Raw genomic sequence first — 22282 nt, 5'->3', positions numbered from 1 at the left:
TGAGACAAGCCTAGAGCACAGAGAACAAAGGAGCATGGTCTCCTTGATATATGACTGTTAGGGGGAGAGGGGAAACAGTAGAGACCAGGTCTGCAAAATAACAAACTTCTTTCCACATGTTTGGGTCAGTGACTTTACACTATGTATCCAAAACTAAACAACTTCTTAACAAACATAAAAAGGTCTAGGATAGACCTATCAGAGGATCACAATAGCTCAACAGCTATGTACACACGATTATATAAGACGAGGATAAGCAAAAAGATCTCCAAGAGAAGGACACAGGAGGATTCTATTGTTGTTGTTACATTTAATGTTCTAGGTGAATTTCCTGTGGCGTACCCCATGTGGTTACGGTATATGATTCTTGTACACTGGTATGCTTACCTGAACTAAGGAAGGGAAAGAAAAATGAGGGAGGGTATAACAAATATGACAAGAAATGTACTCACTACCTTATTATGTAACTGTACCCCCTCTGCACATCACCTTGTCAATAAAACTTAATTAAAAAAAAAAAAGAGAGAGTCTCATGGGCTTTCCTGCTTAGGCTGGCTTTGAACCTCGATCCTCAGATCTCAGCCTCCTGAGTAGCTAGGATTACAAGTGTGAGCCAACACTCCAACTGGCAAGTTTTTTACTTTGTTTTTGTTTGTTTGTTTGTTTGTCATGGGGCTTGGCTCTGCCCCTGAGCTCTTTCACTCAAGTGTTCTACCACTTTGAGCCACAGCGCCATTTCCAGTTACTGAGTGGTTAATTGGCCCAGGCTGGCTTCGAACCACAATCCTCAGGTCTGAACCTCCTGAGTAGCTAGGATTACAGGCATGGGCCACTAGGGCAGCTTTAAGCACCAGCTAGCTTGTCTCCCCCAGTTATCCCTGGGTTTACCACTCACCAGGATACCAATGCAGGCAAGAGCTAGAAGCTGGTTGGGAAGAATAATCCAGGTCTACCCACCTTAAGGCCAGCTGTTTTGTAGGTTTCTCATGATTAGCTCTGGTCAAAGTTTACACCCCTCAGCCACCTTCACCCCAAACTTAGAGGTGAACAGTGCCCTCCTAGAGCACCACCATCTCAGGGCTCCTTGGCTCCCCTAGTCCCTTCCAGGGGCCTCCCCTGGTATAGAGCTGGAAGCAAGGGATGAGGAGAAGGAGGTTCCTGTAAGCTTGCTCTGGCACCCTTACCTCTTACCTCTGGGACGGAAGACTTGGTGACCTGTGCACAGGCTGCTCTGCTAGGAGGGGCACATGCCGGGGGCAGCTTCGTGGACTGTCTGAATCAGCTCTTCTGTGAAGTGAATTTGCTCCTAGTGTCTCCCATGAAAGGGCTGTGATGTATAATGGGCCCAGGGCCTGGCACGCTAGAGCTGCCCAATAAATGGGAAAGAGCAGCCGCTACGCGATGCCGGCATACTCGGCATGTCCCTCGCTGAGCACTGCTGCAGCTGGAAAAAGGAGGTTGGTCAGCCTAAGGGTAGGGTCTCCAGGGACACTGGTGGCCCTGCTTGTCACTCCCAAGTGGGAACAACCAGGACTCGGAGCTCCAGGGAGTGGCCCCTGTGTCTGCCCAAACCTCTGCAGTAGCAAGAGCCCACCAAGCCTCTCCATGAAACGCTGCCCCCATACTTTGCACCTTTCTGTCTTTTAGGTCTCAGCTATAATGTCATCTCCTCAAAGTGGCTATCTGTCCCATCGACCACCATGCAGACTTCCAACTTCTAACCACCTAGCCATCCATCCGTGCATCCATCCTTCACCCGTCTGCCTTCTACCTACCCACTGTGGGCCCACTTTCAGTGATTCACTAATGGATTGCTTGTCTAGTTTAACCACCTATTTCCTGCCTCCTGCCCACCCATTTGTCAGTCTATTAAGCCCTTTTCACATGCCCATCCATTTGTTTACTCACCCATTCATCCACCCTCCTGTCTCCTAGCCATCCATCCACCAATCCAGCCATCCACGGACAGATGCTTCCATCTGCCCACCCACCCACCATTCTCAGTCTTAACCAGCCCTGAAGGAAAAGGCCCTGCAAAGTCAAAAATGAATCAAGTCTCATTCCTGTACTTGCAGAAGCTCCCTGGGCAGGAAAAGGCAGTTGAGATGCCAGCCACATAGCTGTATATTCCTGACCCTACAGATGGCCCAGAAGCCAGCAATGTCCCTAAAGGACCCTACTTCCTCTCCCCACCCCCTCCCCGACTGCACCTGTCTTCCCCACCTACTTATAGGCTCTGCAACCCTCACCAGAGGGCTTTGGGCCCTTGTTCTGGGAGGACTGGCTCCTCCAGGCTATGCTGGAACCCTGGTGGTCCACCCCTGCTCAGAACACCCTGCCTCTCAAGCCATAGCACTGGGTGGGGAATGATATCCCTGGGGGTCTACCATAATTCACCATGGCGTCATCAGCAACTGGATGTTCCACACTGAATACCCAAGTGAGGGGTCTCTGGCGCATAGGGGCACTGTTCTCTGCTCCAGATGCAGTGTGGGCTTGCTCAGGTTCCTCCAACCCTTCCCTGTGAGAGGACGCAGCCATGGCCTGTCACTGCCCAGGCTGACAGCCTGTCACGGATCCTGCCTTTGGACTGGGCTCACACCTCACTGACTGAGCAATGTGAGTAGAGATGGAGTGAGTGAAGCTGTGGGTTGCAGGGCTATTTATGTCAGATGGGAACTGGAAGCCCAAGGCAGAACTACCTTCCGTTCCAGTCTTGGTAGTCAGGGGCATATGGTTGGCTTTAGAGGACGATGGGTTCGATACAGGAAGATAGGGGCTGACCCAATAGGCTCTGGCTGTCTCCTTGCACAGTAGAACTCTGACCAACTCTGCCCTTTGCCCAGAGATACACAGAATCTAGACTCCCCAAGAGGATGCCTTCATTTTCAAGTTCCTCTCTGCAAGGCTGCAGGCTCTCTTCCCAGATCCTCCCCATCTGTCCACACCCCTTGCCCCAGCCCCATGCTATAGCTCAGCCCTCTAGCCCACACTCCTGGCCCAGACAAAAGGACTGGCCAAATTCCCTACAGTTACTGCCCAATCTCCTAAATCTACCGACTCCCCCCACCCACCCACCCACTTCTCACTGTCATAATCTTGAGGGTTGGGGTTGGGGGTCCTCTTGTTGAGGGTCAACTTCCTACTAAACTTTGCTTTCAGTTGGTGCTATTTCCGGAGTTCATGATGCTGGGGCAAGTAAGGGCCTCAGCTCCTTCAGGATGCTGCTTTGCTTTGTTCTTTTTTTTTTTTTTTTTTTTTTTTGTCAGTCATGGGGCTTGAACTCTGGGCCTGGGTGCTATCCTTGAGCTCAAGGCTCGAGGCTAATGCTCTATCACTTGAGCCACAGTGCTACTTCCCATTTTCTAGTGGTAAATTGGAGCTAAGAGTCTCATGGACTTTCCTGCCAGGTCTGGCTTTGAACCATGATGCTCGGAGCTCAACCTCCTGAGTTGCTAGGATTATAGGCATGCGCCACCTGTGCCCAACTCAAGATGCACTTTCGGCTGGATTTCCTTGAGTTTCCAGCTAGGGTGCTGGGCAGTGCTTTTGCCAAGGAAGAAATTGGAGTTCTCTGCCTCCTGTTGTCTTTGCTATGCTAGCAATAAACCTCTGTGTCCCAGGGTACCCCTGTCCTTAGCACCCACCTCTGCACTGTCCCCTCACTACATGATACTGTTCTGAGTGGCAGAGTAGACTCCAGGGAACAGAGGGGCTTCATCACTCGGAAGCCAGTGGTCATCAGTTGATGGCTAAAGCAACTACTCTGAGGAAGATTTTACTGGGGTCTGGGCCCAGACTCCCCATCCCCACTGTGTGTTTTCACCAAGGCCTGTCCTGTATGAACAACAGTAAAAGGGTTCTGTTAGGCCAGCTAGATACCTCCTAGCAGACTTATACTTCCCAAAGGCCTGAGGCATCAGGCAGTGGTTAAACACATAGGTTAGTGGTAGGGACAGACCTTATTTCAATGCCACTTCTAATTTTGTTGCTGGTACTGGGGCTTGAAATCAGGGCCTCAAGCTCTTGCTTGGATTTTTTTTTCCCCCTCAAACTGGTACTCTACCACTTGAGCCACACCTCCAATTCTGACTTTTTTGCTGGTTAATTGGAAATAAAAATCTCATAGCCTTTCCTGCTCAGACTAGCTTTGAATCACGGTCCTCAGATCTCAGCCTCCTGAGTAGCTAGAATGATAAGAACTAGCAGTGCTTGATTTAGTTCTCGTCAATTGAGTAACCTTGTAGAAGTTATTTAGTCTCTCTGAATCTCAACTTCATCCTCTGTAAAATAGAGGCTTCATAGAACTAATGAGGACTTCAAGGAGGGTACTATGCATGATTGACTTGTACAAGTGTCACGGACTCACGTGCTAAGTGACAGCAGCCACAGGCTCTGCCTTGTAGGTCATGGTGGAGGCTGAGCAAGGAAGTGCATGCACTCACATCAGCCCTGACACATCGCACACGATGTGAGTTAGGAGCCGCATAAGTACTAGAGTCTGTAAACTACTCATTATTAATTCAACCTTGAAAACTGCAGAATGCCCGAGTAAATGGCAGTCGTATTATGGAAAAGCAACCTCTTCTCCCACAGGTTCATAAAGATTACATGCCAGGAGCATGTATGCCAGGGGACATACCTCAAGTAGTAGAGCATTTTCCTCACAAGTCTGAGGTCCTGGATTTAATCCCCAGCACTGACCCAAATAAATAACTATAAAAATAATTGCAGGGGGGCTGGGAATATGGCCTAGTGGTAGAGTGCTTGCCTCCCATACATGAAGCCCTGAGTTCCATTCTTCAGCACCACATATATAGAAGAAGCCAGAGGTGGCGCTGTGGTTCAAGTGGCAGAGTGCTAGCCAAGAGCAAAAAGAAGCCAGGGACAGTGCTTACGCCCTGAGTTCAAGCCCCAGGACTGGCAATATTAGTAATAATAATAATAGCAAGGGCTGGGAGTGTGGCTTAGTGGTACAGTGCTTGCCTACCATGCATGAAGCCCTGGGTTCAGTTCCTCAGTACCACATATACATAAAAAGCCAAAAGTGGCGCTGTGGCTCAAGTGGCAGAGTGCTAGCCTTGAGCAAAAGAAGCTCAGGGACAGTGCCCAGGCCCTGAGTTCAAGCCCTAGGGCTGGGAAAAGTAAATAAATAATATAATATAAAAATAAAATTAAAAATTGCATGCCAGACATAGAGCAGCCCTCTTTCTAGGGCTGATTGAACTTTGGCTATTTTTTTTCCTTTGGTCTGAAGTCAGGACTCAAACTTGCTATTTGAGACTTGCTTTTGCTCATTGGCTGGCACTCTACCACTTGAGCCATGCCTCTAACCCTGCCTTTGCCCTTTTAAGCTGTTTTATTGTGAGCTCAGTCAATGTGGACTGGAGTCTGGGTGGGCTTCATGGTGGAGGAGGTTGTTGGAGCTCTCAGGTTACTGGGAAAGGGTGGGTCATTTGTAAGGAGCAGCTATGCTGGGAGCGCAATGGAGGCTTATGCCGCATGGTACACTGCCAATTTTCAAGGCAGATTTTCTGTCTCCCAGACATGCAGCTGAGCAGTCCCAATTTACAGATGTAGCAGCAGGTTCAGAGAGGGGGAGCAGAGGTCTCAAGGTTCCTGAGGAATCTTATGAAGTTCCCAGGAGGCTCCCCAGTCCCAAGAAGTCCCCTGAACAAATCTTACATGGGGGCCGGGGGGGGGGGGGAGGGAGACTCCAGAAGAGAGATGGCCAGCACCGAACAGTCCTTCCTGCATCTTTCGGAGGTCTGTCTGGGGGCCTTCATTGCCTCTCTCAGGCATAGGACTCCCATTGTTCCAGCCCCCTCTCTTACCCTAGACTAGCCAAACCGGTTCTGGGGAAGGGGGGCGGGGAGCAGGGCACGTTGAGACAACCGCCTGCCTCTGAGGTTCCCTCCGCCTGCGTCTCCCCCCCTCCCTACCCCGCACAATGCCCAGCCGCTTGCATTGCCTGGCTCCGGGGCCATGCTGACATCGCCCTCTGAGGACTTGTCTGCAGCCCCAGAGCCCCCAGGGGGGCCTGGAGTCCTGGACTGTGCCGGCAGCTGGACGGAGCTTCCTGGCTGAGGTAGGGCCCGACCGACCCGGTGCCAGCCCATCCTCCCACCAGTCTTCCCCAAGGGAGCCCTTTGTGCTGCCTGCTGGGCCGCTGCTCCGGCCCCTGACCCCCCCCCCCCCCGCCCCCTGGGCTCTGCAAATGCTCCTTGGCCTTGGGCCCCTTGCCAGCTACCATTTCCCACTTGGTTTTGTCTCCTGTGGGGCAAACAAGCTCTGGGAGGCACCCTGTTCCTCTGGGCAGCAGAGCAAGGGGCACTAGGCAAGGGTCAGGGAAAAGCTGGGTGCGGGGGCCTGAGGTGCTTTCTCTGGACCATGGAAGCATCCAGGGATGGGCTCTGCCAGCCTTACCAGTGGACCCACAGCCTTAGCAGTGCCCACTGGACAAGGCTCTCTCTGGGCCTGCAGTGACACAGGTAAGACCACACAGATGTCTTAGAAAGAGCCTCTGGGGGCCTGCGAGGGTGGTCATTTTACAAGGTGGGGATCCTGAGGCTCAGGCCTGGGCTATGACTTGCCTAAGGCCACACGGAGCTGGTCAGGGTCAACACTGATCTCGAGTCTGGGCAGAACTTATACCTTTGAGGTCTAGTGTGCCCCTTGCCCGGTGGGCACTACGCTTCTGTGAGCATGTCCTGCACAGGTAATGTCTCTGCTCCCAGGGACCAACCTCTTCCTGAGGTTTTTTGCCCCCCACCCCTACTTTTTCCCCTCTTTTTTCCCTCCCTGGAACAGAGATGAACTATATACAATATAAACCCAGCTTTGGCCTTCCTAGGTCCCCAACAAAGAGGCCAGGTGGGCCACATTCCTAGAAGGCCACAGGGCTGGCCTCTCAGTGAAGTGGGTCATTTCCATGTCTTCATGACCTGGGCAGAGGTAGAGGTGGAGGTACAGTCACTCCTGACCTCTACCTCAGTCCCCCCTCCTGTCCTCTGCCAACTCCTTCAGTCTTCTCTGAGGGCTTATTTGGGGTGCTGCTTCCCCCAGGAGCTTAGTGTTTTGCTTATTTACCCCTGTATATGATGGGGGAGGCAGTGTCTACTCTGTTTTGTTTTTTGTCCGTTGTGGGGCTTGAACTCTCAGCCTGGGTGCTATCCCTGAGCTCTTCAGCTCAAGGCTAGTGCTCTACCACTTGAGCCAGAGAGCCACTTCTGGTTTTCTGCTGGTTAATTGGAGATAAGAGTCTAATGGACTTTTCCTGCCTGGGCTGGCATTGAACCGAGATCCACACATCTCAACCTCCTGAGTAACTAGGATTACAGGCGTGAGCCACCGGCGCCCCACCGTGTCTATTCTTTCCAGGGGCTTCCGGAACCCAAGTCCAGAGAATCTTCCAGAATAGAAGGGAGCAGGGGGCAGTGTACATGTACATGTGACTTCTGGTAGACAGACAGGGGGTGTGTCCCCTCACATTCCTGCCATGTGGGGTGTCCTCATCTTCCTTATCAGGGTGATGGCCCAAGCCATTGTCCACTGGCGGGAGAGCAGCGATAACCCTTCAACCCATGGACTGACCATCAATGACTCGCTTCCACTCTGCCCCAGGGTTTGTCTTGTTTCTGCCCATCCTGGAGCTTGAACTCAGGGCCTGAGCACTGTCCCTGGCTTCTTTTTGCTCAAGGCTAGCACTGTACCACTTGAGCCACAGCACCACTTCTGGCCGTTTTTATATATGGGGTGCTGAGGAATCGAACCCAGGGCTTCATGTATATGAGGCAAGGACTCTTGCCACTAGGCCATATTCCCAGGCCCCACACCTCCATTTCGGGTATTTTGCTAGTTACATGGAGAGAAGGGTCTCTCAGATTGGTCTGTCCAGGCTCGCTTCGAAACTCCATTCTCCGATCATCGTCTCCTGAGTTGGGCTAGGATTAGAGACAAGTACCGCCGACACCTGGCCTGCCCTAGGTGTTTATGCTCACACTGTTAACTCGCACAGTAAGTATGAGCTTGCTGCAGCTGTCCTACAAACCAGATGAGGATATTGCGTTTCAGGGAGGCTTGAAGGATGGAGGTGTGAAAGTACAGTTCCTGGCTGGAGGCTGGTGGCTTCTACCGCTGCTATCCTAGCTACTTAAGAGGCTCCGATCTGAGGAGGGCAGTTAGAAGCCAGCCGGGGCAGGAGAGTCCATGAGACTCTTACCTCCAATTAGCCACCAAAAAGCCAGAAGTGGAGCTCAAGTGGTAGAGTGCTAGCCTTGAACAGAAAAGCTCAAGGGCCACACTCAGGCCCTGAGTTCAAGCCCCAGGAGCAGCAAAAGAAAAAAGAAAGTATCATTCCTTGGGAGCGCTCAGCCAGCCCCTCTACATTCTTCCAGGCTGGGACACGAGAAGAGAAGTTGTTGAGGGGTAGGTTGTACTGAGAACCAGCCATCCTCCCACTGGGTCATCTCTTCGGGGGTCACAGGCACTGTCACAACTGTTTCAGGCCAGGGGTCCCCCTCGTTTAAGTTCACTGGGTCTCTGGAAATTTTAGCCATGTAGAAGTTAGCTATTGTTACCTCCTCCGAGAAGCTTCTCGGTAAATCCAGGGAGCCTCCGGCCCAGCACCCTACTCACACGGTAGCTTCTGCCATGGTTCTTGCCAACTGAGATTATAACTACTTTTGTTTTTGGCTCTCCCACTAGACTGGCAACCCCACAGGGCATGAATTGTTTGTCCATCTGTCTCCCCGGGTTTTTGTGGGCTTCATGTCTGTCTCTGCCTATCCAGACTGTCTGAAGTTTTCAGTGTCACTGACTCTGTCTCCATCTTTGGGTCTCCCTCTGCCTCTGTCTCCTGGCCCCGCCAGGCTGGGCACTGCCCCTTTGGCCTGAGGAACTTGAGGGGGGGTGGTCTTTGCTGCCCAGCCTGCCCACAACGAGGCCAGGCTAGGGTAGGCCCCCGCCCAGCCTGCTGCCTACTCCCTCCCTCCTCTCCTCCCTCCCTCCTGCTTGCCACACCGCAGGGTTTGATGAATCAAACTCTTTGTCTGGGTGGGATCTCCCCAGCCAGCTGGGCAGAGAGAGGGCTTCCCCTGCCGGGAGCAGCCGAACAACATAACAGCATCAGCAACTGGTCTCAGCCGAGGCTAGAGAGGTGAGGGGCCGGAGGGGGACAGACAGACCACCTTAAAGCAAAGGCTTTGGGGGCTTGGACCTGGCAGGCTCCCATAGAATGACGTCCTGCCCAAAAAGGACCCCTTCAGTCTGGCCTGGCCCAGAGGCTAGGAGTTGGGATGGGGAGAAACCCCTTTTCTCCCCACTAGTTGGGGGGCTGGGTCACCTCCCTGCCCTTCCCTGGGAGGGCCTAGCCTGATCTGGGTGGGGCCTGTCTGCCGGTCCGTGACCCTCCCAGCCAGCTTGGCATGGGTGTGGGTATCACTCAGTGCTGAGGCCACAGCTCTGTGTCTGGAAGGGGGTGGGTAACACCCCAGCAAGGACATAGGGGCCCATGTTTGTGTCTGTATCCTGGCATGTGCACGTATCTGAGTGTGTCAAGTCTCTGGTATGTGTGTGTAAATTTCTAGTGATCAGTGCATATGTTTAGAAGAAAATGTCTGTGTAACTGTGTAAAAAACCTTGTGGTTTGTGAACCTGAGTTTGTATTTGTCTGACAGTGTGTGTGTACGTGGGTAAACGTGTGGGGACAGGGATTGTTGTGTCAATGCCTGTATCCATCTATCTGATTGCACGTCAGTGAGTTCGAGAATAGGAGGTAGCCACAGCTGGGCGGCCTGTGTGTGGGGAGCCTGGCTCCCCCACCTACCACACAACAGCCTCTCGGTGCTCATTTTCCTCATTCACAAGTCAGGGGTGATAACAGTGAGGATTAGATGAGATGATATATGGCAGGTAGTTGGCGGCCGTTCACCAGTGCCAAGTAAGCACTGGCTATAAGTATTGGCTATTCAGTTAGGCATGTACAATGTGTGTGCAGACATGTGTGCACAAGTGCACACAGGGTTTGTCCAGGCCACTGCCCAACCTTGCTGTCCTGCATCTAGATCTGATCCTTTCTCCCTTACAGGCCCGGGTGGGTGGCAGAGCAAAGGAGGAATGAACTGTGGGCCACCAGCAACCCTCCAGCCTCACCTGGCTGGGCCACCCGATACTGCTCGACGCCCAGTCGCTGTATGCCAGCAGGAGAGCCTGTCCTTCATCGAGCTGCCCGCCCTGCAGTCCCTGAGCCCTGTGTGTCTGGACCTTTTCCCTGTCAGCCCGGAGGAGCCACGGGCTCCTGGCAGCCGCTGGTCCCTGGGGACCCCTGCTCCCCTCCAAGGTCTGCTATGGCCACTGTCCCCAGAAGGCCCAGACACAGAGACCACCAGTGGAGGGATGCGGCCAAGCAGGGCTGGCAGCTGGCCCCACTGTCCTGGTGCCCAGCCCCCAACTCTGGAGAGACCCTGGGGTCCTCAGCACTCACAACCGCAGCGCAGGGCCAGCCACGGCTCAGAGAAGAAGTCAGCCTGTGAGTCACCCTGGGGGGGGGAGGGTGCCCCACTGGGGCAGACGGGAGGGGCTGAGGGGCTCCTCTTCAAACCCAGAGTTTTCCTAAGTTCAGGATAAGTGGTAGATTTTAGGGAGTACACACATAGGGCAATGACTAGTTAGGGGTACACAAGTCTAGCTGGCCCCTCAGCTCTTCTAGTGGGTCCCAGTCCCTCGGGCATAATACCAGGCCCCCCCCCACCCCCGGGGGGGTGCTCAGGGCCACAGGGCAGCGGCAGGGAGGATGTTACAAGGAACCCCTGTGCATGCCAGCCTGCGTTCTCACAGGGCGCAAGATGCGGGTGTACCAGCGCCAAGAGGCCACGAGCAGCCCTGATGCCCACCCTGGCCTCCTGGAGCCGGGCCCCACAGTGCAGGAGCAGACCGCGAGCACAGAGGAGCCAAGGGTGCCGGAACTGTCTGGAACCACCCGAGGAGCCTTGGAAGGGCCGGAGCGGAGGCGCTTCTCAGCCTCGGAGCTCATGACCCGGCTCCACTCTTCTCTGCGCCTGGGGCGGAGTTCAGCAGCCCGGGCACTGACCTCGGGGTCAGGCACTGGAGCAGGTACCAGCTGTTAACCACTGCCCCCGGCCCTGAGAACATAGCCGCCAGGTACAGGGTGGGGCATAACCCACCCACGGAACGTCTGCAACTGGCTGCCAGTCGGCTGGGCTGCGGTGCCAGCGCCAGCCTCTGATCCGCGCGTTCTTCGTTCTCGCCCCCTCCAGGGAAAGCACCTGGAAGGGAGGCGCAAAGTGTGGAGATGAGGGTGGACAGTGCGCCGCTGCCAGCACCTGTTGGTGACCCAAGCGAGGGCCTGGGTAGCCTGCTGGAACCCAGGTATCCTCGTCTTTCTGCACCCAGGCTTGGGGCAGGCTGCAAAGAAGGGTACTGACCCTCTTTCCCTTTCCCTAGGCTGGACACGCAGGAAGAAGCTCCGGGTCCCAACGAGCGGCGCCAGTCACGGTTTCTCCTCAACTGTACGCGCCGAGGGGCGTCGGGAGGGTCCCGGAGGAGGGGGCAGGGGTGGGGCTCAGTGGCTGACAGGTGGGCTAGCGCGCGGCGGAGGCTCACTTAGGGCGGATGGACGAATGCACGCGCTGCGTCCCCGTAGGGGAGCCACTGTACGGGATTAAGGGGGTGGGGGCTCCCCCCAGGAGGAGCCGGGCTGGGGCGCAGCACCTCGGTCCTCCCATGGTCCTCCCGCCCCTCTCTCCGCCCGCCCAGCTGTCCTCTACCAGGAATACAGCGACGTGGCCAGCGCCCGCGAGCTGCGGCGGCAGCAGCGCGAGGAGGAAGGCCCCGGGGACGAGGCGGAGGGCGCGGAGGAGGGGCCCGGGCCGCCGCGGGCCAACCTCTCTCCCAGCAGCTCCTTCCGGGCCCAGCGATCGGCGCGAGGCTCCACCTTCTCGCTGTGGCAGGACATCCCCGACGTGCGCGGCAGCGGCGTCCTGGCCACGCTGAGCCTGCGCGACTGCAAGCTGCAGGAGGTGGGCGGCCGGGGGCGGGGCCTGCGCGCCACGGGGCGGGGCCACAGGCCTGGGAAAGGCGGGCCTGAGCAGGTGGAGGGGTGGGGGGCCTGGAAACAGCTGGGGCTCCGGAGGGGCCCACGGCCCAGGGCGCGTCAGGGGCGGAGCCGTGGGAGGGCGGGATCAGGCGGCGCTAAGGACAGGGGCGGGCCGAGGGGGGGAGGCGTCGTGAGGATGGGACCGGATAACGTGAAAGGAACCGGTGGGCAGGCAGTAGGAAAGCGCGCCGTCTAGGGCCCAGGCTGGAGGCGGGAACCCGGGTCTACCTGGTGCCGGGTGAGGCTGGAGAAGGGGCAGATGATGTGAGTTGCCCAGGTGGACTGGCAACCCTGCAATCCCCCTTTGTGTAGGCCAAGTTTGAGCTGATCACCTCCGAGGCCTCGTACATCCACAGCCTGTCTGTGGCCGTGGGGCACTTCTTGGGCTCTGTCGAGCTGAGTGAGTGTCTGGGCGCTCAGGACAAGCAGTGGCTATTTTCCAAGCTCCCCGAGGTCAAGAGCACCAGCGAGAGGTGAGGGAGGGGAGAGGGGAGAGGAAAAGAGGTGGAGGGGAAGAAGTGGTCTAGCCTGACTGGGTGGAAACCCATCCTCTGGCTGGGCAGCTTCCAAATGGCCAGGGGTCACTAGCCCGGGCCTGGCCCCTGGCCCGCCCCTCAGGTTCCTGCAGGATCTGGAGCAGCGTCTGGAGGCCGATGTGCTGCGATTCAGCGTGTGCGATGTGGTGTTGTATCACTGCCCCGCCTTCCGCCGTGTCTACCTGCCCTATGTCACCAACCAGGCCTACCAGGAGCGCACCTACCAGCGCCTGCTGTACGGGGGAGGGGGGGTCTGAAAGAGGGGACGGAGGGGGCTTGGGCAGGTGTAGGCAGAGAGGAGAGGATGAGGCTGGGTGGCTGGGAGGGGAGCCTCCCTGAAAGGGGCTCTAAGTACCTTCAGTGTGACCTGACCCCTGGGGGCTGAAGCAGGTGTTAAGAGGGCACATGGAGACCAGTGGGGTGTCAGGGGTAATAGATCCTGGGGTTTAGGTCCACCTGTGACTCCAGACCCACCCCCCCATCCCATTGTCTTGTCATAGCTTGGAGAACCCCAAGTTCCCCAGCATTTTGGCCCGTCTGGAAGAGTCTCCAGCGTGCCAGCGGCTGCCCCTCGCCTCCTTCCTCATCCTGCCCTTCCAGAGGATCACGCGGCTCAAGATGCTGGTGGAGGTACTGGGGGCTCAGGCTCTGTAGGGGAGGGCTGGTGGAGATGTCCCTGTCAAAGGTGGACAGGTCATGGGGGGAGGGTGACCTGCCTCAGTGAGCTCCTGTCACCCTTCAGAACATCTTGAAGCGAACCACACAGGGCTCCCAAGACGAAGACATGGCCACCAAGGCCTTTAATGCACTCAAAGAGGTGAGCTCGGCAGGGCAAGGCTGGGGTGCCCAACAGGCTTGCCTGGACTCTGTGTACTGCTAAAGGGCCCCTCAGCCACAGAACCTCTGGTCAGAGGTAGGGGGCTGGGAGGCCAAGTTGGGGGGGGGGGCTGCAGGTGACATCCGATGGCCTCCCCAGCTGGTACAGGAATGCAACGCCAGTGTGCAATCCATGAAGAGGACGGAGGAGCTCATCCACCTGAGCAAGAAGATCCACTTTGAGGGCAAGGTGTGGACTGCAGCTGGTGGGATGGGGCCCGCAGGGGTAGCTCTGGTTCCCTCCTTCCCTGCCCCTCCCCCTCCCGGCCTTCAGGCCCATCCATCACTGTTCCCATCCCCCATCCTGTGTTAGGCCAATGCCTCTGAGTTTCGCCTGCCCTCTCTCTTGTCCACTTTGTCCCCCAGATCTTCCCGCTGATCTCACAGGCCCGTTGGCTGGTTCGGCATGGGGAGCTAATGGAGCTGGCACCGCTGCCCGCAGCCCCACCTGCCAAGCTGAAGCTGTCCAGCAAGGCGGTCTACTTGCACCTCTTCAATGACTGCCTTCTGCTCTCCCGGAGGAAGGAGTGAGTGTGTATGTGTGTGTGTGTGTGTGTGTGTGTGTGTGTGTGTGTGTGTGTGTACATTAGAACCAGGCTTCCTTCTTCCCTCCCCCTGGGCTCACCGCCTAGGCCCTTGCCCTGGGTCTGGGAGCCCCAGCTGGTTTCTTGGGGGCTCTTGATGGCTGTCCAGATGGACAGTCAAGGGCTGGACTGTGTGGAGGGCTGGAAGCTGCTCTGTGAGGTCAGATGAGGGACCCCAGTCCTGCCCAGCCTGTCAGAGCCGGAACAGCGGCCTTTGCCTATTGCTGCTTAGCACCCAGTGTGTGTGGCTTGTTCCCTTCAACCCTGCACATGCTTCCCTGGGACGCAGGTTCCCTTGTCATGTCAAGATCTGGGAGCCAGCCAGGAGGTGGCCAGCTCTGCCCGATGCCACGCTCCAGGCTCCCACCCACTGCCCTATCCTATCACCTGTAACACAGACCACAAGGTAGAACTAATGGCACAGGAACAGAACTCCCACAGTGTCTGGTACTATAGTCCTGCTCTATACCATGTTCTCTGCTGGACGCTGTGGATATCAATTTATGACTGACACCCTATTCTGTGCTCACAGACACCCTCCCTCCCTGAACCAGTGAAAAATACATACTGTAACCATATTGTTGGGGCGGGGGGGGGGGGATTTTCTTGTGGGTTTTTTCTTCCTCAGTTGTGGGGCTTGACCTCAGGGCCTGGGCATTGTCCCTAAGCTCTTTTTGCTCAAGGCTAGCTCTCTGCTCTACTACTTCAAGCCACAGCACCACTTCCACTTTTCTGGTAGTTAATTGGAGATAAGAGTCTCATGAACTTTCCTGCCTGGGCGGGCTTTGAATTGCAATGCTCAGATCTCAGCCTCTTGAGTAGCTAGGGTTACAGGCGTGAGCCATCTGCACCTGGCCTGACTGCCTGGATTTGGGGAACAGGGCGGGAGAATTCGGGTGAGACTTGTTTTGAGGACACCTGGTGGGTGGGGAGCAAGGGATCACTGAGGCCGGGAGCTCTTGGAGGCCCAGGTGAGCTTGGACCCTCCACAGGTAGCAGATGCTTTCAGAAGGTATTTGCCCCAGTCCGGAGGAAAGAGGAGGGAGGCTAGGGTGTGGCTCTCCTGGGAACGGAGCCCAGGAGGGAAGGGCAAGCATGACTGCCGAGCTCCTGGAGGCCCAGTGGTGGGATGGGCCCCTGGAGTGCAGGAAGAGAAGGGGCCAGGCTGGGAGCAGGAGATGTTGGGTCCTGTTCAGGGGAGCTGAGATAAAGAAGCTATGGGCCTCTGCCTAGCCTCGAATCTTCCTTCCCTTCGGGGCCAGGCAGGGCCTCAAGTGTCTGATTGGCCCTTTGGGAGAGGAGCTGGGTAGGGGGTACAGAGAGAAGTGGAAAGCACGCCTGGGGTTGAGGACTGGCCTCCACCACTTGCAACCTCCACCAGTGGACCCCCCGCCCCTCTGGTAGGAGGGAGGTACCCTGATCTCACTGGAAGGGTGTCTGGAGCGGCAGAGCCCTTTCTTCTCCCTTCCCATCAGCACACTGGTCCTGCCCGCGCTGCTGCGGGTCCAGGCCAGGCTGACCCTGTCCATCCTGCAGGCTCGGGAAGTTCGCCGTCTTCGTCCATGCCCGGATGGCCGAGCTGCAGGTGCGGGACCTGAGCCTGAAGCTCCAGGGCATCCCTGGTCACGTGTTCCTCCTGCGGCTGCTGCACGGGCAGCGTGCCAAGCACCAGCTCCTGCTGAGGGCCCGCACTGAGTAAGCCGGTGAAGGGGACCCGGGTGCCCGGCTCTCCTGATTCTGACAGCACACGTGGGCACAGAGCAGGATGGGGTGGGCAGAGGTCACACAGGTAGGCAAAGGAGCCTCCCACCTCCCAGGCTCTGGACATCTTGGTGTCAGCCACTGGGCCTTTCTGTCTCTGGCTTCAGGGCAGTAGCATGAGGCAGGTTATAGGCCGAGCTGGCATCTAGATGTAAAAGACACAGTCTGGAGAATCAATCTGCAGAGTGAAGCGGACTCAGCCTGGGACCCAGGCCTGGACCTCATTCCTGCTTCCCGCTCTTGTTCCCGCAGTTGCCCTGGCAACTGTCATTTGCATGTCGTGACAGCCACCTTCCTCCCTTCCTTAGGAGTGAGAAGCAGCGGTGGATCTCAGCCTTGTGCCCCTCCAGTGCCCAGGAAGACAAGGAGGCCATCAGCGAGGGAGAAGGTAGTCTCTGCCACCCCGCCTTGCCCACATGCCCTGCGCTCACTCCCCCCTTGCCCCCCTCCCCCCAATACTGTGCGGCCCAGGGCTTCAGGGAAGCAGAGCCAGCGCCCTGAAGTGCCCAGAATAGCCCTGAGGACCCCTCGGGGTTGGACACGGTGGCCATGGGCACAGGTGTCGGAGAGGGGATGACCTGCCCAAGATCACTGGCTGGACTGTGACAGTGTCCGGACGGGATGTGCCACACACATCTGTCTCTGTATATGGGCTAAAAAGAGGACAGTGGGGTGAGCGGGGGGGAGGGGTGGTGGCACAGAGTGTCTCCCTTAGGGGTGACCCGAGGCTGGTGAGCCAGGCGGCAGCTTCGTCGTGGATACCTCTCTAGTGGGCGGGGAGGTGGGGCTAAGATGTGCACAGGAAAGGGACCTCCTTTCCATGGAGCACGCGCTGCGTGCCGGACCCAAGGCCCGTCCCTTCGTCTCTGCATTCCTCTTCTTTCATTCTCCTGATCTTCCTCTAGACTTGATGTCTTCATTTTTCATATCTGAGAAAAAGCAAAACTCAGAAAAGTTAAGCAGGCCAAGCGCTAGTGGCTCACGTCTGTCATCCTAGCTACTCAGGAGGCAGAGATCTGAGGATCACAGTTCAAAGCCGGCCTGGGCAGGAAAGTCTGTGAGGTTCTTGTTGCTAATTAACCACCAAAATCTGGAAGTAGAGCCGTGGCTCAAATAGTAGAGTGCTAGCCTTGAGCAAAAAATCTTAGGGATAAGTGCCCAGGCCCTGAGTTCAAGCTCCAGGACTTACATACCTGCATACACACACACACACACACACACACACACACACACACACACACACACACACACACACACACACACACAGAGTTAAGTGATTTGGCCAGGGTCACATAGCCAATAGGCAGCAGAGTTGAGATTCAGCCAGATCTGGTCCCCAAAGCTATGGGGTTTTTTTGTTTTTGTTTTTGTTTTTGTTTTTTGCCAGTCCTAGGGCTTGGGACTCAGGGCCTGAGCACCCTGGCTTCTTTTTGCTCAAGGCTAGCACTCTGCCACTTGAGCCACAGCGCCACTTCTGGCCATTTTCTTTATATGTGGTGCCGGGGAATCGAACCCAGGGCTTCATGTATACGAGACAAATACTCTTGCCACTAGGCCATATTCCCAGCCCAAGCTATGGGTTTTGATGCTCAAGCCCAGCTTGTCTAGAGAAGAAGGGTCTGCAAATGAGACAGATCCTCTAGCTTAGGCAGGGGTCCCACAAGAGCTGGATCTAATCCCCCTACTCCTGACAGGTGGCCAGCAAAGGCTCTTGGGAAATAACACTTGGCCTTGAAGGCTGAGGCAGGGGAACTCCTAGCAGAAGGAACAGCCAGTTCCTGAGGTAGAAGGACGCTAGAAAGTGGTTAGAGCTACACGAGCAGGAGGAGGACAAAGACAGGGAGGTGATGTGAGCAAGGGCTCCGTGCCAGATGAGCAGGGCCGCCTGGGCCTGCAAGGACTCTGGGTGCTGAGAGGAATGGAAAATTCAGTGGGTTTCCATGGGAGTCGTGTAGCTGACATGGCAGCTGAGAATGAGGGCCTGGAGGGCCCTGGGGTATCAAGGGCACGTGAAGGGCGGCAGTTCCCTCAGGCGTGGTTGGATGTGGGGGTCTGGAGGCCAAGGAGCTGAACTGAGCTGGGATGGTGAGGGTCCTTTGCCAGAGTAGTTGCCGAAGCAGGAGGGGTCAGGTTCACCCAGGGTTTGGGCATGCGCAGAGGCCTACGGGAGCCTGGGAAGGGCAGCAAGCCCTGTGCCCCCCCCCCGTCCTACTTTCTATTGCCTTCCCCCGCCCATCCTGACCCTCCCTGGCCATCAGACCGCCCCCAGGTCCAGTGCGTGAGGACCTACAAGGCCCTGCAGCCGGATGAGCTGACCCTGGAGAAGACCGACATCCTGGCGGTGAAGACCCGGACCAACGATGGTGAGCCATCTCCCGGCGGGACTGGGCAGCTCCTTGGAAAGATTTGAAAGTTGATCTGTCACAGCATGTGAGAGTCAGGTTGGACAAGAAGAGGAACTTCAGCAGTCAGCTGGTGGAGAGGAAAATGACCTCAGAGGGCCAGAAGGTCATGGACGAGCGGCTAGAGGCAGGGGGTCAGGGGCTGATGTCGGGCCTGGTGGCCCCACCAGTGACGGCGCCCATGTGTCCCTAGGCTGGCTGGAGGGGGTGCGCCTGGCAGACGGCGAGAAGGGCTGGGTGCCCCAGGCCTACGTGGAGGAGATCAGCAGCCTCAGTGCCCGTCTCCGCAACCTCCGCGAGAATAAGCGGGTGACCAGCGCCAGCAGCAAGCTGGAGGAGCCCCCCGCCTGAAGGGTGGCCGTCGCCTGGAATGGCTGCGCCGGGCTTGGCTTCCGGTCAATCCAGAGGGTCCTCAGTCGCTCCGTGCCCCGGAGGGGGGCTGGACACCGGCGCCGGGCCTCCGAGGGGTCTCTCCTGCCTTTACTCTCCCTGGTACCCACACTTCAGGGCTGAGGGCCAACACGGGGGGCTGCTGACCCCTGGCAAAGGCCGTGCCTTCCGCCCACCTGATCTATTGTGCAGGCAGTGGGGTGGGTACTGGGGTTGGCGGGTGCTGGCCCCTCCGGGTGGCCGCGATGTTCTCTGCCACCTCCACAGCCGGAGCCCACAGGGTGCCAGTGTGTGGTCACTCTGTAAATAAACTCCTGGCACCCCTGCTGGGCATCGGAGCTGGGACCCCACCCTGCCCCACATGTCCCTCTGCCTCCGATCCCAAGGCGTCTGGCTGGTTGTCTCCCTGTAGAGGTGGCCTTTTTCCAGAATTCTCCTCAGGAGGGACCCCAGGGGTGGGGGGTGGGTCTGTGTATCAGTTGGGCTGCTTTGGGCTACAAGTAATGAGATAGCAGATTCAAGCAGGCTTAAATATTAAAGAGATGTTGGTTCCTGTGTGTGTGGCCTCTGGGTTCTGTAACGGTTCGCCACCCACTGGATAATATGAAACCAGGGAAATGAGCTGGGTAGGGTGGTCCACTCCTGTAAGCCCAGCTAGGCAGAGGGGAGAGACAGGATGATTATGAGTTCAAGGTCAGCGTAGGCAGAGTTAGCATGAGAGTGTGTTTAGCACTGCAAGAAAAGGTAGCTAAGTTAACCTAAATACGTAAAAGGAATAGAGAAATAAATAGCACCACTGGGCCGGGCTCCTTTGTCCATCTCTGCCAGTTTCTGGGCACTGCTGCCTCCCTGACTTGTAGCCACTTTGTTCTTGGTCTGTTTCTGTGGCCCCATTGCCTCTTCTGTGTGTCTGTGTCACAACTCTGCCCCTCTTTTATGAACATATGATGGGTTTTTGTTTTTTTTCTTGCCAATCCTGGGCTTGGACTCATGGCCTGAGCACTGTCCCTGGCTTCTTTTTGCTCAAGGCTAGCACTCTGCCACTTGAGCCACAGTGACACTTGTGGCCTTTTCTATATATGTGGTGCTGGGGAACCGAACCCAGGGCTTCATGTATACGAGGCAAGCACTCTTGCCTCTAGGCCATATTTCCAGCACCCCTATCATGGTATTGGAGCCCATCTAGATAAATCCTGCAGTTCTGGGCTGGGAATATGGCCTAGTGGTAGAGTGCTTGCCTCATATACATGAAGCCCTGGGTTCAATTCCTCAACACCACATATATAGAAAAAGCCAGAAGTGCTGTTGTGCCTTAAGTGGCAGAGTGCTAGCCTTGAGCAAAAAAAAAAAAAAAGCCAGGAACAGTGCTCAAGCCCTGAGTTCAAGCCCCAGGACTGGCAAAAAAAAAAAAATCCCACAGTTCTTTTTTTTTTCCTGTTGGTTTTGGGGCTTGAATTCAGGGCCTAGATGCTGCCCCTGAGCCCTTTTGTTCAAGGCTAGTGCTCTACCACTTTGAGCCACAGCACCATTTCTAGTTTTCTAGTGGCTAATTAATTGGAGATAAGACTTTCACAGACTTTCCTGCCAGGGTGGCTTTGAACTGTGATCCTCAGATCTCAGCCTCCTGAGTAACTAGGATGACAGGTGTGAGCCACCATCACCTAGCTTAATCCCACAGTTCTTATAATAAAAGTGAAGAGGCGAGTGGGCTTCAGGCAGGGCTTGTTCCGGCAGTTCATTGACGTCACTAAGGATCCAGCTCTTTCCATTTCTCTACTCTTGTCCTTGGTGTGACCTCACTGCTAAAGCTTCCATGGGCTTCTTCATTCAGACCCTACATAAAAGGAAAATGTGCTGAAGCCCCAAGAGTCCCTTTGATTAGACAATTGTGGGCCCCCCCTTTTTTTCCCCCCTTGTAGGTTGTGGGGCTTGAACTCAAGGCCTGGGTGCTGTCCCTGAGCTCTTTTGCTCATGGCTAGTGCTCTACCACTTTGAGCCACAGTGCCACTTCTCATTTTCTAGTGGTTAATTGGAGATAAAGAGTCTCACAGACTTTCCTCCATGGGCTAGCTCTGACCGGTGATCCTCAGATCTCAGCCTCTTGAGTAGGATTACAGGCGTGAGCCACTGGCTCCTGGCTCAGCTTGAGTCTATTAAGTATGTTAGTGGGGTCACTGGGACAAAATACCTGAGATAATCAACTTGAAAAGAAACAAAATACAGCAAGACACTGGTGGGCCACACCTGTAATCCTAGTGACTGACATCTAGAGGATCTTGCTACTAAGCCAGCCCAGGCAGAGAAATACATGAGACTCTATCTCCAAAATAACCAGCAAAAAGCAGAGCTGGCGGGGGGGGGGGGGTGGCTAAAGACGTAGAGCACTAGCCATGAGAAAGCTAAGCAGAGCAAGTGCAAAGCCCTGAATTCAAACTCAGGTGCCGGCAAAGAAGAAAAACTCTTCTGACTCCCGGGTCGGAGGTTTCAGTCCGTGGCCGCTGGCCCCTGGTGCTTTGGGCCGGTGACGGCGCGGACGGTCGCAGTGCGAGTATTCAGAGAAGAGATGGGAAGTGGCCAGGGGCCCGTTATCCCCTTCAATGCATGCCCCAATGACCTAGCCTCCTCCAGCCATTCCTAGCTGCTGAATGTTCCACCAGCCCCCACAAGCCCTCGCCCACAGGCCTTGAGGTCATCAAGACACAAAACGTCATGCTGTCATGGGCTCCATCCTTGGGACCCCGGGACCAGATCCTAATGGACAGAGCCGGGACTAGAAGCCTTCGGTCCTCACAAGGAGGCGGGGACAGAGGAAGCAAGGGTAACCACGGGGCAGGCGTGGGGAGCTGACCCTCGCAGGTGTCCCCAGGATGATGGCTGTTCTTTCTGTTTTGCCAGGGCTGGGATAGAACCCAGGACTCTGCCTTGAGCCACACCCCTCGGCCCTGGAAATGACTTGGATTAGGGAGACGTGATGCCTTTCATCAGCATCCTAGTTCCCCTGTGTGGTTCTGTTTGTTGTAATTGGTTGCGGGGCTGAGGACTGAGATCAGCTCTGTCACCAGCTACCCCAGTTCTCTCCCCCACCCCCTGTCTCACTATTTTTGTGGTACTAGGTTTGAACTGGGGGCCTCACACTTGCTAGACAGGTGCTCTACTACTTGAGCCACATCTCCAACTCTTGCTCCTTAAATTAGGTTTGCAATAGGGTCTTGCAGTTTTTGCCTGGACCAGCCTGGTCTGTTTTCCTACTTAAGCTTCCGGAGCAGCTAGGATGACAAGCATGAAGCACCATGCCCAGCTAATTGATTGAGATTGGGTCTTGCCTGTGCTGGCCTAGTACCACAATACTCTCTGCCTTCTGATGATGAATAAATGGAATTACTGGTGTCAGCTACCACACCTCACCTTCCTAACCCTTTTAAAATGTTTGTTTTGAGACAAGGTCTTGCTAAATTGTCTGGGCTGTCCTTGAAATTTCTATCCTCTTGCCTCTACCTCCTAAGCAGCTGGCATAGCTACCATGCTCAAATAAATAACTGTGTCTGTCTGTCTGTCTGTCTGTCTGTCTGTGTGTGTGCACACACACCCGTGTGCACGTGCCAACCAGTCCTGAAGCTT

The 22282-nt window shown here is 55.8% G+C and overlaps 1 protein-coding gene across 1 annotated transcript; it reads left to right on the top strand.

The window, feature by feature from the left end:
* The first annotated feature begins 8580 nt into the window (after positions 1-8580).
* On the top strand, positions 8581-19344 carry Arhgef19 (Rho guanine nucleotide exchange factor 19). Its single transcript, XM_048350318.1, has 16 exons — positions 8581-9157; positions 10088-10528; positions 10837-11112; positions 11277-11388; positions 11464-11528; positions 11776-12038; positions 12428-12588; positions 12734-12886; positions 13152-13281; positions 13394-13468; positions 13628-13717; positions 13894-14054; positions 15648-15806; positions 16181-16260; positions 18131-18235; positions 18468-19344. The coding sequence occupies exons 2-16, from the start codon at positions 10117-10119 to the stop codon at positions 18623-18625; spliced, it is 2400 nt and encodes a 799-aa protein (XP_048206275.1). The 5' UTR covers positions 8581-9157; positions 10088-10116; the 3' UTR covers positions 18626-19344.
* Positions 19345-22282: the final 2938 nt, after the last annotated feature.

Source organism: Perognathus longimembris, chromosome 7, assembly GCF_023159225.1.
Source record: "Perognathus longimembris pacificus isolate PPM17 chromosome 7, ASM2315922v1, whole genome shotgun sequence".
Taxonomy (NCBI): Eukaryota; Metazoa; Chordata; class Mammalia; order Rodentia; family Heteromyidae; genus Perognathus; species Perognathus longimembris.
The sequence above is the reverse complement of the archived record's forward strand: the minus strand, read 5'-3'. Positions and strand labels throughout refer to the sequence as shown.

Excerpts from the sequence above, each read along its gene's own strand:
- Arhgef19 (XM_048350318.1), top strand. The coding sequence starts at position 10,117 with ATGAACTGTGGGCCACCAGCAACCCTCCAGCCTCACCTGGCTGGGCCA. Across the intron at positions 11,529-11,775 it reads GTCACGGTTTCTCCTCAACT|CTGTCCTCTACCAGGAATAC; the intron begins GTACGCGCCGAG and ends CCGCCCGCCCAG. Across the intron at positions 14,055-15,647 it reads CTGCTCTCCCGGAGGAAGGA|GCTCGGGAAGTTCGCCGTCT; the intron begins GTGAGTGTGTAT and ends TCCATCCTGCAG.